Source organism: Heterodontus francisci, chromosome 9 (assembly GCF_036365525.1).
Source record: "Heterodontus francisci isolate sHetFra1 chromosome 9, sHetFra1.hap1, whole genome shotgun sequence".
In the NCBI taxonomy this organism is placed as follows: domain Eukaryota; kingdom Metazoa; phylum Chordata; class Chondrichthyes; order Heterodontiformes; family Heterodontidae; genus Heterodontus; species Heterodontus francisci.
Window position 1 is genome coordinate 108,674,048 of NC_090379.1, and position 15,552 is coordinate 108,689,599.

The 15,552-nt window shown below is 41.5% G+C and overlaps 1 protein-coding gene across 5 annotated transcripts in view; it reads right to left on the bottom strand.

The window, feature by feature from the left end:
- The window catches only part of LOC137373966 (regulator of microtubule dynamics protein 3-like), a 338,872-nt gene that overhangs the window by 317,358 nt on the left and 5,962 nt on the right, over positions 1-15,552 (bottom strand). For all 5 annotated transcript variants that reach the window (XM_068039654.1, XM_068039652.1, XM_068039653.1 and 2 more), the window contains exon 2: positions 3,485-3,671. In XM_068039654.1, the coding sequence (XP_067895755.1) occupies positions 3,485-3,671 (187 nt within the window). The remainder of the gene's footprint in view (positions 1-3,484; positions 3,672-15,552) is intronic.

Genomic DNA, 15,552 nt, shown 5'->3' on the forward strand with positions numbered 1-15,552 from the left:
GCTGCCTTCATTCATCCTCATGTTACCTCATCTAAAAACTCTACTGAGTTAGTCAAACACAATGTGCCCTTAACAAATTTGTGCTGGCTCTCCTTTATTAGTCCATACATGTTCAAGTGGCTGTTAATTTCCTCTTGCATTTTTATTTCTAAAAGCTTCCCCACTACTAATGTTAAATGGACCTGTCTATAATTGTCAGGTTTATCCTTCTTCCCTTCTCCGAACAAGGGTGTAACATTTGCAATCCTCCAGTCCTTTGACACCACTCCTGTATCGATGGAGGATTGGAAAATTGTGGCCAACATATCTGCAATTTCTACCCTTACTTCCCTCAGCAACCTAGGATGCATTTCATCTGGATTGCATGATTTATCTACTTCCTGGTACTGCCAACCCTCCTAGGACCGTCTCTTTATTTTTATCTTATCTGGTATCTGGCAACATCATTTACCACAGCTTTGGCAAAGTCCTCTTCCTTGGTAAACACTGATGCAAAATACTTATTTATTACCTCAGCCATGCTTTCTGCCTCCACCAATAGATCTTCACTTTAGTCCTGAATCGGCCCCACCAGTCTTCTTCACTGTTAATATGCCTATAGGGGACCTTTGGTTTCCCTTTTGCCTTTTAGACCTAATTAATTCATCTTGGAATTATAGTCAATCTGCAACACTTTCAGAAACAAAGCCATTTTTTTTTTTAAAGTTACACAATCCATTATTCCCCCTCTTCCATCCCTACCATCTGCAGCTCACCTGTTCCCAGCTTTTCACCAATCCTGTTCTGAATCACCAGATGCACAAGACCACGATACAACTTCTGATAGCCACCAGACACCTATACTTTTTAAGATGCCCCAATGATCCTAAAGATGGTCAAACCTGCAGTTAACTATTGTACACAGGCTGGATAATTAGCGCCTAAACTTCATTTCTTTGCAGGAATATTTAGGGTTGATATTGAGATGTTCCCTGCACAACCACAAGAGGCCCAGCTTAAATTATCAGAAACTCTTCTAGTCCTGGTCCACTCACAACCTTGAAGGCAACTAATAGCCCAACTATATCCTTGCAGCACAGTCAAAGATGGAATCTGACATAGTGAAGAACAGAGAGTTTTTGTTTTGAGTTCTGGAAGATGAGTTGCATGGTAGATGTGATACTGGGGTCCCTTGTTGCTTCCTTGATTGCCTTCAGAGATATGAAAGAAATTTTCCAGATTTTTTTTTTAATACCTAAATTGGCCTTGTTTTTTTCTCTCCCAGGAAATTACCTAGCTCTTTATTTGCTTAAAACCTATTATATTTCTAACCTTTGCCAGTTCTGATGAAAGGTCACTGACCTGAAACGTTAACTCTGCTTCTCTCTCCACAGATGCTGCCAGACCTGCTGAGTATTTTCCAACACTTTTTGTTTTTATTTCAGATTTCCAGCATCTGCAGTAATTTTAATTATTTTTGTAGCTGTCCATTTATTTTTAGTGATTTCTATACTTACACTGCTAAATCTCTCTTCCCATCCACAGTTCAGAGTTTCTCACCTATCTAGAAAATACCTTGATCTATCTTTCTTAGTTGTAAAGCAGTTGCTCTCACATTTCGTTACATTGAACTCCATCTACCACAGTTTTGTCAATCTATCAATGTCCCTTTGCAACTTTCTGCTCCCATCTACAATATTTACTGTGTCACCTAACTCGGCGTCTTGAATATATGCCATTTATAAACATATTGAAAAGTTGAGATCCAGTACAGACAGATCCCTGCAAATTTAAATCCATATCCATTATCCCTACTCTCAGTCTTCTATCTCCTATCCATGTCAATAGATTGCCTCTAATTCCATGAGCTCTTATTTTTGTTCACAGTCTCTTATGTGGAACCTTATTGAATGCCTTCTGGAAATCCATAGAAAACAACATCCACAGACACTCCCTTATCTACTACATTAGTTGTCTCCTCAAAAAATGTTCTGGTCTGTTTGACTTAGTACTAGACAAGATGGTGTATTTACCCACTGAGTAATAATCCAGATTTAAAACAAAAATATTTTTAAAAGGGAAAAAAAAAATTAATATTTTGGAATGGTTTAATGTATAAATGGATTAGGTAGTAGTCTACTACAATAACACTCCCACCCGCCTTCATCCCAAGATTTAAACTAAGATTGGAAAAAAGCTTCCTCTACTTTGATAGAAATTCCTGGGAGGTGAATGCCATGAAAATGCTATAAAATTTGGCATCAATTACTTAGAAAAGCCATCAATAGGAAAAATTGAAAAGTCACACTCTTGTACTTTTCTATGTTTGTATGTTTTAGGAACACCAAAAGGACAATGTAACAAATTGCATTTTTCATGTACCATAACTAACCTGGAAGTGCCTGGAAAGAAACTCAAGAAAGTTTTGTTCTCATTATGATAACTAAAGTTATTTATCTTTACACAGTGCCCTCATGGCTGCTTAGTGTTATGAACTCTGGGCTTTGTAACATGATTATGTTTTAAAAAGTTTAAGCTGGAGTCTGAGAAGTCAGGTGAACTCACATCCACTCTGCTTTCGGACAACACATATCTTGGTTACCGGGACAACAGAGAGCACAGATCAACAACTGTTTTTGAAAATCAGAAACCGCAGGGGTATAACACCTGAAGAAAAATGGGTTTCACCCTCGCAGACATTTGGATCATAAGCAAGGAATCAGTGATTCTGAGGATGCAAACATCCCAGGCAGCTATTAACACCTGGAAACAATGAAAGGCGCAGGTGGCTCATCTGAAACCAGTAGCGGCAGCCTCACAGCAGGCTGTAAGAAACCACCCAATGGTGGCAGCCTCAGGGGAGAGGGAACATCTGCTCTCAGAGAATACTGATACAGTGAAAGGCTGCAAAGACCTGAACTTGTTTTGAAAGTTGAGGTTTGCCGAGAAGTAAAAGCCCAACAGGATCACCAGGAATCGCCTTATTCATGGAGATCCATGTTGGAAGTGCTCAGAGAAGTGAGAGAAGGGGACACTGATTTTGAAAAGGTTTGGGAGATCCAACCCATTGCAATTGGGAGGAGTTTGGGGCTTTTAACCAGAAAAATTTCGCCAAAGAGAACTGTGTAACGTACAAGTGTGGTGTGAGGTTTTCATGTATTTTAATAACAAAGAGAATACCGTTCTTTGTAATTTGGGGCATCAGCTACTTCCAAAGTACTATTTAGTTAATGGGAATTTCTTTTAGTTTAGTTGCTATAATAAAAGTCTTAGAAGTGTGAAATCTTGTTGTGTAATTCTTTAAACTGGTCTGGGGGTTCATATCTCGTATTTTAACTTTACCCGTCTCACTGAGGTTGTAACACTTAGTATCAGTTTCCAAGGTCATCGACAATGCAAGTCATTCAGTTAAACATATCCGTCGTCACAATGTACACATAAACTATATAATATGAATGTATGTCAACATTGTATAACCAAGGGACAAATGGAAAAGAAAAATTACCTGACGTCTCCGACAATCTGATCTGTCATCCCATTCAGACACTCCCGAAGCTCTACTACTTCCCCTTTCAGCTCTCTCACACATTGAAGTATCACGTCTAACTGCTCCCATATCTCCAGTTGCTGTTTCTTCAGTTCTGCAAAGTTGGCACAATCCTCTGATACCTGTGTTTTACCTTCCTTTGGTGCTAAATAAAAAAAATGTAAATGTTTGAATACAAGGTTAAATGTAGTGTTAATCTTCTGACTGTTTTGAGGTTGTAGAAGGATTTGTATTACTTTGACTTTTTTTATTCTTTCATGGGATGTGGATGTCACTGGCAAGCCAGCATTCGTTGCCCATCCCTGACTGTGCTTGAACTGAGTGGCTTGTTAGCCCATTTCTGAGGGCAGTTAAGAGTCACCCACATTGCCGTGGGTCTTGGAGTCACACGTCGGCCAGACCAGGTAAGGATGGCAGATTTCCTTTCCGAAAGGACATTAGTGAACCTGATGGGTTTTTACGACAATCAATGATGGCACCATTACTGAGACTAGGTTTCAATTCCAGATTTTTATTAATAAAATGTAATTAATAAATTCAATTAAGCTCCACCGGCCTACTCGTGCTCCTATTTCTTATGTTCTTATATAAGTATAAAACTAAAGGGCACAAGTTTAAAATTAACAAGTTTAAAAACAAGGCTAAAGGTTTGAAGAAACACTCTCGATCCTCTCACAGAGAAGTGAATATTTTTTATTCACTTGCTTTTATTTATTCAGGACATAGTTAACACTGTTATTTGGCCATCCCTCGATGACCAAAGGTGGCGGTGCTAGGCTTTCACCTTCAACTGCTTCAGTTCTTACGGTGATGGTGCTGACAATAGTGTTGGATAAGGAATTCCAGAAATTGATCCAGCAATGATGAAGGCATGGCAATATATGTCCAAATCAAGATGGTATGACTTGGAGAGGAACTTGCAGGTGACGACGTTTGCATGACATTTCTGGTCTTGAACATTTTGGCGGTAGAGGTCAAAAGGGCTGGGTGGAGCTGCATGAAATAAGCTTGGTAAGTTGCTGCAGTGCAACCTGTAGACAGTATATACTAAAGCACAGTGCACGAGTGAGAGGAAATGGATATGGAGTTCAGTGCCGGGGTGTCAATCAAGCAGGTTGAGATTCTTCAGTGTTACAGCTGCACCCATCCAAGAGAGTGGCGAATATCCTATCATACAGCTGACTTGAGCTTTGTCAATGGTGGAGAGACTTTTAGGGGTCAGGAGTTGAACCATCTGTCAGAGAACCTTGCCTCTGGGTTGCAGCTATGGCACTGAGGTGGCTAACCACATTTTTAAAAATTTGTTCACGGGATGTGGACATTGCTGGCAAAGCCAGCATTAATTGCCCATCCCTAAATGCCATTAAGAAGGTGGTGGTGAGCCACTTTCTTAAACCGTTGCAGTCCTTGTGGTGTAGGAGGTACACTCAGTGCTGTTAGGGAGTGAGTTCCGTGAGTTTGGCCCAGTGACAATGAAGGAATGGACATATTTCCAAGTCAAGATGGTGTGTGGCTTGGAGGGGAACTTGCAGGTGGTGGTGTTCCTACGTGTCTGCTGCCCTTGTTCTTCTCAGTACTTGAATTCATGGGTTTGGATGGTGCTGTCATAGGAGCCTTGGCGAGTTGCTGCAGTGCATCTTGTAGATTGTACACATTGCTGCCACTGTGTGCTGGTGGTGATGGGAGTGAATGCTTAAGATGGTGGATGGGGCGCCTATCAAGCAGGCTGCTTTGACTTGGATGGTGTCAAACTTCTTGAGTGTTGTTGGAGCTGTACTCATCCAGGGAAGTGGGGAGTATTCCATCACACTCCCGACTTGTGCCTTGTAGATGGTGGAAAGGCTTTAGGGAGTCAGGAGATGAGTTACTCGCCACAGAATTCCTAGCCTCTGACCTCTCTTGTAGCTGCAGTACTTATGTGGCTGGTCCAGTTCAGTTTCTGGGTAACCTCCAGGATGTTGATGTGGGGGATTCAGTGATGATAATGCTGCTGAATGTCAAGGGCAGATGATTAGATTCTCCCTTGTTGGAGACAGTCACTGCCTGACACTTGTGTGGCATGAATGCTACTTGCTACTTCTCAGGTCAAAGTCTTGCTGCATGCGGGCCCTCTCACCTCACTTCTGGAATTCAGCTCATTTGTTGATGTTTGGGTCAAGGCTGTAGTGAGGTCTGGGGCCAATGGTCCTGGTGGAATGCACACTGAACATCAGTAAGGAGGTTACTGTTGATTAAGTGCTACTTGATAGCACTGTCAATGACACCTTCCATCACTTTGCTGATGATTTAAGAGTAGACTGATGGGGTGGTAATTGGCCGGATTGGATTTGTCCTGCTTCTTGAGGAAAAGGACATATCTGGACAGTTTTCTACTTTGTCAGTGTTGTAGCTATATGGAAACAGCTTGGCTAGAGGCATGGCTAGTTCTGGAGCACAAGTCTTCAGCACTACAGTCGAGAAATTGTTGGGGCCCATAACCTTTGCTGTGGCCAGTGCACTTAGCCAATTCTTGATATCAAGTGGAGTGAATTGAATTGGCTGAAGACTGGCATCTGTGATGCTGGGGACCTCAGGAGGAGGCCAGAATGGATCATCCTCGGCACTTCTGGCTAAAGATGACTGCAAACGCTTCAGCGTATTTTGCACTGACATGCTGGGCACCACCATCATTCTGGACGGGGATCTTTATGGAGCCTCCTCCTCTCATCAGTTGGTTAATTGTCCACCACCATTCACAACAGATATGGCAGGTCTTTGGTTTGATCTATACTGAGCAAACTATTGGGATTGAAGGCAAACAGGTTCCCAGGGTCTGATGGCCTACTTCCTAGGGTCTTAAAGGAAGTGGCAGCAGACATAGTGGATCCATTGGCTATAATATTCCAAAATTCCCTGGATGCAGGAAAAGTTCCAGTGGGTTGGAAAAAAGCTAATATAATGCCCTTATTCAAAAAGGGAGGGAGGCAGAAAGTAGGAAACTATAGACCTATGAACTAAATTTAACATCTGTCGTTGGGAAATTGTTAGAATCCATTATTAAGGAAGTAATAACAGGACGTTTAGAAAGTCAAAACGCAATCCATCAGAGTCAGCATGGCTTTATGAAAAGTAAATCGTGTTTAACTAATTTGCTAGAGTTCGTCGAAGATGTAACAAGTAAAGTGGATACTGGGGTTTCTGAAGAGGTAGTATATGTGGATTTCCGGAAGGCATTTGATAGGGTGCCGCACAAAAGGTTAATACATAAGGTAAGATCACATGGGGTTAGGGGCAATTTATTAGCTTGGTTAGAGGACTGGCTAACCCACAGAAAAGAGAGTCGGGATAAATGGGTCTTTTTCTGGTTGGCAAGATGTAAATAGTGGGGTGCCACAGGGTTTGGTCCTCGGGCCCCAACTATTTACAATCTATATTAATGACTTGGATGCAGGGATGGAAGGTACTATAGCCAAATTTGCAGATGACACTAAAATAGGTGGGATAGTAAGTTGCAATAAAGGAATAAGAAATTTACAAATGGATATGGATAAGTTTGGTGAATGGGCCAAAATTTGGCAGATGGAGTTTAGCATGGATAAGGGTGAGGTTATCCATTTTGGTACCACGACCTCTTACATCACTTTGGACTTTAATTGCATCCTACTCTTTTTCTCTATCCATCTATTTTTGTGTATGCATGTGTCTGTGAAGGTCGCAAACAATTCGGGTTTTGCAGTTTAAATACAAATTTAACCTTCCTTTTTTTAAAACTATGAGAAAACTTGTCCTTTGTCTATTTATTTGACCCTTAAAACACACATGGACTAAAAGACCATTTTTTAACAAAACACTATCTGCCATCAGTTGGGAGGTGAAAAGTGGAAGCCACCCACACCACTTACCACCTCTTTGTTATAAATTGGGAGCTCTGAGCTGGGACTTTTGAAATATCAGATTAAATGAGAGATTTGGAAATGGGAGATAATTGGTCTCTAAAACTAGAAAATTGAACAAACTGGTTTTCTCGCATCATTCTTTTCTTCTTCACAGTGAAAGAAATAAAAAAGATATGGCCAGATTTAATGCTAAAAGGTTTGTGGAACAGGGAAATATATCCCACGATACATTAAATCAATTAAATACTGAAGATTTAAAAACCCTAGCTGCTCAGGTGGGAGTCAATCTGAAGCAAAAAAACAAAGAAACCTGAACTACTTAAAAAGCTAGTTAGCCATTTTAATCTTACCTCAGAATAAGAAGCAAGAAAGGTAGCCCTACGTAAAATTGGAATTACAGAAGGGAAAAAAAGGTAAGAGAATTGCAGTTTCAAAAGCTGAAGGGGGAAAGGGAGCTTCAAAAGAAAAAAAAGGAAAGGGAGTTTCAATTGAAAGAGAGGAGATGCAATTGCAAAAGGAAAGAGGAAAGAGAGGCAGTGGCAAAAAAGTTGGAGTGCGGGGGAATGGTACTAGGTGAATTGCTCCTTCAGAGAGCCAGCACAGACATGATGGGCGGAATGGCCTCCTTCTGTCCTGTAAAAATTCTGTGACAGGCTGCAAACATAAGGTGAGAATACCACCAGCCACTCAAACATTTTGCCCAATTTGGAGCAAAACTTTGATGTTTTGAGACACTCACGAATTGTGGCAAAACTTAATTTTTCTCCTTTGAAAAAATAGCTACCAGACTAAGATGACCAGAGGAACACTGGACCCTCCTCTTACAAGGCGAATTGGTGGGTCGAGCCCATGAAGCTCATTGCATGTTATCAGAAGAAAGCTTTTCCGATTATGAACACACTAAAACTGCAATCTTAAATGCATATAAGTTAGCCCCTGAAGCCTATCGGCAAGTTTCGAAATGCTAGGAAAAGACCTGCCCAAACCTTGATTGAATTTAGAAGAGTTAAACACGTGGCTTTTGATCGCTGGATACAATCTCTCAAGTTAGACCTCGCATATGAAAATTTGAGAGAACTGATTTTATTAGAAGAATTTAAAAATAGCATCCCCCTTAGCATAAATGCTCATATTGAGGAGCAAAGAATTACAAGGGACCCTTGTAGCTGCTATGATAGCAGATGACTATGAGTTTACTCAGAAATCCTTTTTTCAGGGAACACGCATTCATAGTAATCTCCAGACGTCTGGGATGAATAAAAATAGGATAATGATGAAAGATGGGGTGCTAGTAAAAAGGGAACCAAAAGCAAGAAGCCCTCCACCAGTAAGGAAAGAAGGTGCAGAGGGCAGGAATGTTTTCTACAGACCTGTGTGTTCCCATTGCAGTAAAACAGGAAAGGGATAGCTGACTGCTGGTATTTTAAGGGGAAGATAGTAAATTTTATAGGAGTTCACAGGACTAGCCTAGAAAAGTATGCCCAAGCATGCAAGGCAGAGACGCCTGTGACCCTAACCACAGTAATGGACCCCTTAAAGAATACTGCCCTAGATGTGGCAGAAACAGAAAAAATTCCTGAAGATTATCAGGATTTTGTTTTAAAGTGCCTCTAATGTGGCAGCCAAATCCATTGTCCTGCTCCAAGATACAGGGACCACACTTAACGGTGGGTGAAAGTATTCCCTTTCCACCAGAGAGCTTGCTCAAGACGAAGGTTCTGGCAAGAGGTATTAAAGAAGGATAAATGAGTGCCCTTGGTATCGGGTTCACCTGCAGTGTGACCTAGTATTTGGACCAGTTACAGTAGGGATTTCTCATTGTCTGCATGTGGCCGGAATAGATTTGCGGCTAGGTAATGATTTGGCTGGAGATAAAGTGGTAGCAGACCCAGTGGTCTTAGACCAGCCAAATGAGGCCAAGGAGACAGAACAAATACAGGAAGAAGTCCCTGGAATAGTCCCCGACTGTGTGGTAACTAGGCCAATGGATAAGCAAGTTCCAACAGAGCAGGCTGAGCCAGTAATTCAGCCAGATGACCCTGAGGTCTGGCTGGCTGAAACATTTTTTGGAGATTTAGGGGAAGAGAGGGAAATATATAGTAAATCCTCTTTAATTGAAGCCCAGCAGACAGACCCTCAATTAAAAAGAATAGCGCAGATTTCTTGTTCTGAGGCAGAGGCAGAAAAAATGCCTGAATGTGATTACTGTAAAAATGAATAATGAGGAAATGGTGATCTCTGTAGCGACCTGCAGAGGAGGAGTGAACAGTGGTCCAATATATGGTAGGGGGATTTTGGGGTATCAGAAAGACCAAGGCCTGGATTTTTTTAAATTTTTATTTATTTGGAGATACAGCACTGAAACAGGCCCTTCGGCCCACCGAGTCTGTGCCGACCATCAACCACCCATTTATACTAATCCTACATTAATCTCATATTCCTACCACATCCCCTCCTTCCCCTACCACCTACCTACACTAGGGGCAATTTACAACGGCCAATTTACCTATCAACCTGCAAGTCTTTGGCTGTGGGACGAAACCGGAGCACCCGGCGGAAACCCATGCGGTCACAGGGAGCTCTTGCAAACTCTGCACAGGCAGTACCCGGAATCGAACCCGGGTTGCTGGAGCTGTGAGGCTGTGGTGCTAACCACTGCGCCACTGTGCTGCCCACTGTGCCGGATAAGCTGACAATTTTTATTGGCCTCAAATCCACAATGATGTGGTTAAATTTTGCAAGACCTGCCGTACCTGTCAGGTTGTTGGGAAAGCACAGCCCACAATCAAACCTGCTCCACTAATCCCTTGAGGAACCCTTCACCAGAGTTCTGGTCGATTGCGTGGGACCACTACCTAAAAGTAGGACAGGTTACCAATACCTCCTAACCATCATGGATATGGCCACCCAATTCCCAGAAGCCGTACCCTTAAGGAAAATTACTGCCAAAGCTGTAGTCGAGGGTCAGTTTTTCACACGATATGGCCTGCCCAAAGAAATTCAATCTGATCAAGGAGCTAATTTCATGTCCCAAATGTTCCAAGAAGTAATACGCAGCCTTGGCATTGACCAGCTGAAATCTTCAGCACATCACCCCCAGTCCCAAGGGGTTCTGGAAGGATACCAAACCCTGAAAAACATGATCAGGGCATATTGCTGTGATTACCCCCCATGATTGGGATAAAGAAGTAGCTTTTTTGATGTTTGCTACCAAATATTCACCAAATGAATGCACAGGTTTAAGCCCATTTGAATTGTTTTCTGGGCAGGAGGTGAGAGGCACCTGAAATTGATTAAGGCAAAACTTCTGGATCAAAGGGAGGAAACCTCATTACTAAACTATGTATCAACTTTTCAGAGAGACTTTTTAAAGCCTGTGCTGTTGCAAAAGAACACCTGAAAGCAGCTCAACAAAACATGAAAATGCAAGCAGACAAAAAGGCTGCAGCCCTAGAATTTAAACCGTGGACCAGGTTTTGGTACTGCTACCATTGCAAGGCAAACCACTAAAAACCAGATTTAGTGGCCCATACAGTAGGGGAAAAGACGAATGATGTGAATTAGTTGATTAATACCCCAGATCGGAAGAAAAAGCAAGACTGTGCCACATCAATATGCAAAAACAATACCACAGCCGGAAACCAGATAGACGAGTAAGTACGTCGGGCAGTAAGAGGAGTAGAGGAAGACAGCCCCAATGAAGATGAATTAGACGAGGAAGGGAACTCAAAAATTTTTCAAATTGAACCCCTTGCCCCCACCATCCCCCCACCCCGCACCGTAAAATTGGAAAATACAGAAATATTAAGGAGACCCGACACCATATTGAACTATCTCTCTGACCAGCAGAGGCAGGACCTAGCAACATTGCTAAGGGAGTTTGAGGAAATTTGCAGGGACCAACCTGGTGCATATCCTCAACAATACACATTGTAGATGTGGGAGAGACCCCATCTATAAAACAGAATCCATACAGACTGAGCCCTGATAAATTGACTCAGGTTCACAAGGAAGTCCAATACATGCTGGACAACAATTTAACTGAAACCAACCAAAGCAGGGCGGCACAGTGGCTAGCACTGCAGCCTCACAGCTCCAGCAACCCGGGTTCGATTCCGGATACTGCCTGTGCAGAGTTTGCAAGTTCTCCCTGTGACCGCGTGGGTTTTCGCCGTGTGCTCTGGTTTCCTCCCACAGCCAAAGACTTGCAGGTTGATAGGTAAATTGGCCATTATAAATTGCCCCTTGTATAGGTAGGTGGTAGGGGAAGGTGGGAATGTGAGAGGGTAATGGGATTAATATAGGATTAATAAATGGGTGGTTGATGGTTGGCACAGACTCGGTGGCCCGAAGGGCCTGTTTCAGTGCTGTATCTCCAAAAAAATATATAAAGCAGCTGGAGCTCCTCTATTGTACTAGTAGACCCAAACCCGACAGATCAACCAGACTTTGCACTGACTATCACAAAGTCAATGCAGTAACAAGACTCGATTCCTATCCAATTCCCCATATTGAGGACTGCATCAACAGAGTAGGAAACTCCATCTACATTAGTAAAATCGATTCACTGAAAGGATACTGACAAGTCCCCATGACCAGCAAGCAAAAGATATTTGAGCATTTGTCACCCAGATGGCCTTTTTCAATGTAAAATAATGCCATTTGGTTTAAAGAATGCCCCAGCAACTTTCCAAAGACCAATGAACCAGGTGGTAGGTGGTTTAAACAACTATGTCGTTTACCTGAATGACCTGTTAGTGTACAATGATACCTGGGAAGGCCACTTGAACCATTTAAGGGAGCTCTTTAAGGGTTTACAGAAAGCTCACCTAGTGGCCAATTTAGCAAAGAGCAAATTTGCCAAGACTAAGGTAACCTATTTAAGCCACACTGTAGGCCAAGGTCGGGTGTTGCCAAGGGCAGCAAAAGTGCAAGCCCTGGTAGATTTCCCCATTCCTAAAACAAAGAGGGAAATAATGTGATTCCTGGGAATGAGTGGGTGTTACTGAAAATTTGTTCCAAATTTCAGCACCCTAGCTGCACCTTTGACTTGAAGAAAAGTGTAACAGTGGTGTGGTCAGAGCGCAGCCAGCTAGCTTTCGAAAAATTGAAGGCAATTTTAACAAGTGACCCAGTACTGGCAGTCCCAAATTTCAACAAGCCCTTTAAGATGGCTTTTGAAACCGTGATGTCAGAGTGGAAGCAATTTTACTCCAAAATGATGATTCAGGCCTAGAATTTAACAAACAAAGAAAATATTCCACAATAGAAAAGGAAGCATTAGGTCTTCTACTAGCGCTTCACATTTTGAGGTTTATGCCAATAAGAGACACCAAGAAATTCAAATCCAAAACCACCACACCTCCCTAACATTCCTGGAAAAATTCAAAGTTAAAAATGCCAGACCATTTTGATGGAGATTACTTCTCCAGCCATTCAACCTGAAAATTGTACACATAGTTGGGAAGAACACGATTATAGCAGATGCCTTGTCGAGAATATAAAATAACGTATGACCAAAAAGATTATATAGAATTCCTGAAAGCCTGAGGAAAACATGGGATGGATGTGCACAAATGTGTACTAAACTATATCTTGCTTTTCAGAAAGAAGGAAAGTAATAAAAAAAGGAATACCAAGGAATTTAATTTTTTCCCTTTTGTGGGAAGGTGTTATGCTCGGATGGAGCCGTGATGAAATAAACAACGAACTGGAAGAATTGCGACAATAAAAAGTCAATTGTTAAGCTGAACTATAAGAAAATGGGCACTTTTGTACCCCAGACAAAATGGAGTAGAGGTCATGTGACCCCTCCTGTACTGTCAATTAACAAGCCTGCCTGCAAAAATGAAACTCATTAACTGCGTTTGAATTAGGTCTGGGAGAACCTATTAAAATTGAAAGGAGCCCGTTTCATGTTAATGACTCCCATCTACAGGAATGAATTAACAAAGGTTCTGTAAGACTGACTGATTTCATAGCCCAAACCAAGCTGAATAGGTGTGAAGTAGCACCATTGTAACAGAATGGCACCCATCGCAAAACCAACAGATAGCAATCGTTTCCATATTCTGGACCATTGTGTGGTCACACCAGGTGAGAGGACCCTGTGTCACCTGACAGAGACTCAAATCTGATGGCTTTTTACCTTAAAGGTAGCTCTCTGGAGAGAGAGGGAGATCAAGAAAAGATCCCAGAAAGCCAGTTCTAGCAAAAGGCTGTGAGACCAGTCCAGCTAGGGAAGAAGCCCTGCTGCTGATACTTCCACTTGCTGCTGCAGAGAACTTTAAAAGTGACCACTGCCTCTGGTCTGAAGTTTTAACCACCAGAAATCTACAAACACCTCAGCAAGTTCACAACTACAAACGTCTAAGCCTGCACCTCCTGAGAAGATACAACAGGTTTCTAAGAACCACAAACTCTTACATCACTTTGGACTTTAATTGCATCCTGCCCTTCTGTCTGTCTGTTCTTGCGCATGTGTGTATGAATGTGAGTGTGGTGAAGGATGCAAACAATTCAGGTTTTGTGGGTTAAATAAAAATTTAACCTTCCTTTTTTTAAAACTTATGAGAAAACTTGTCAGTTGTCTATTTATTTGACCCTTAAAACACTCAGGGACTAAGACACCATTTTTTTTTTAACAAAACGCTATCTGGGGCCAGTTGGGAGGTGAAAAACGGATGCCACCTACACCTCTTACCATCTGTAATACAGTAATAATGTATTATATCAAACCAGCCATTGGGGAGTTTCCCCATTGATGAACAGACTGCATCAAAAACAGCTGAACAGGAGTCAATTAAGTAATTTAAAAAAGAATTAAATATCAGATTGAGATTGGTGATTTCAGGCATAGGTACATTGTGAGATGACCAAATGCTCCATGAATATTAATTCCTGTGTTGTGGAGCAGGAGGAATATTGATTGGAAGGCAGTACGTTAGTGTTCTGCAGTAGGGATGTACAATTGGATAAAATCTTGAAATTTACTTGATTACCGTAGGTGATCAGGGAATATTTATGCAGAACATTCCCTCAGGAGAACGACAGATGGGTAAGCTCTAAATTGTTTGTGAAGGAGCAGGCTTAGATCTGCTAATTGTGCTTTTCTCATTGCACATTTCATTTTTTTAAAAAAACATCTGCCCCTAGTCATGACAGGAAAGCCAGGTATAAAAGCTGTGCTTTGGAAGACGCCTCAATTCTTTTGAGAGATATTGGAAACGACTGAAAAAAAAATCAGAAGTTGAAAATCAAACCGCAAAACTTCGATGCGTCTTATGTTCATCAGTCAAAAACTGAAGTAGCAGGGGGAAAAAAGTGAGATTTCAAAAGAGCTGAAGTACACGTGTCAGTACAACTACACAAACGGACACAGATCATCAAAAGCCAACAAGATTTTAAGTTTCTTATGTATTTTTAGTCAGTATGAGAACCACTAATTGAAACATTCACTGTCACTTTTTTTGATACAAACATACCATTTCTGTACAGTTTTACAACATGTGGACAGAATTCACCTTTCCCATTTACGTAATGGAGAAAGAAGTCTTAAGCATTAGCTGTAACCCTATCAATGAGGAACTCATCAACAGGTCCAACTCGAGATAAATGTAACTTCAAGTACCTACAGTCTTCTGTATAGTTTCACACCGTTGTAGCAATAAATATTTAGAGACAAAAAGCAGTTCCCCACAAACTACCTCATAATTTGACACTCTTGAGGTCTTCACCAAGGCATGAAGTGCACAGATAATGTTAGTGCACTCCCATAAAAGGGAAGTATATCATCCAACTTAAAAAAAGAGCAGATTTTGTATTTTTGTGGTAACTTTGATGTCTACATGAGTTTCACCTACTGGAACAGCTGATCCAAGTGTAAAGGACAAATAAGGATCAGAATGCACCCCTGGCATGCAGACACTATGATAATACTGCCAAAAAGGGCTCAATACAGCGATTAATTGATAAGAGTGACCAGATCAAATTTCTACAGAATGGATGGGTCCATTTGACTTAGTTGAAGGCTTTTCGTTTACATCAAGAGATACATTAGCTACATGGTACCCTAACCCTGGAACTACTGGATTCTAATGTGATTTCATGAGAATTGCTTTACAATAAAACTGACTTGCTTTGGATCAATTA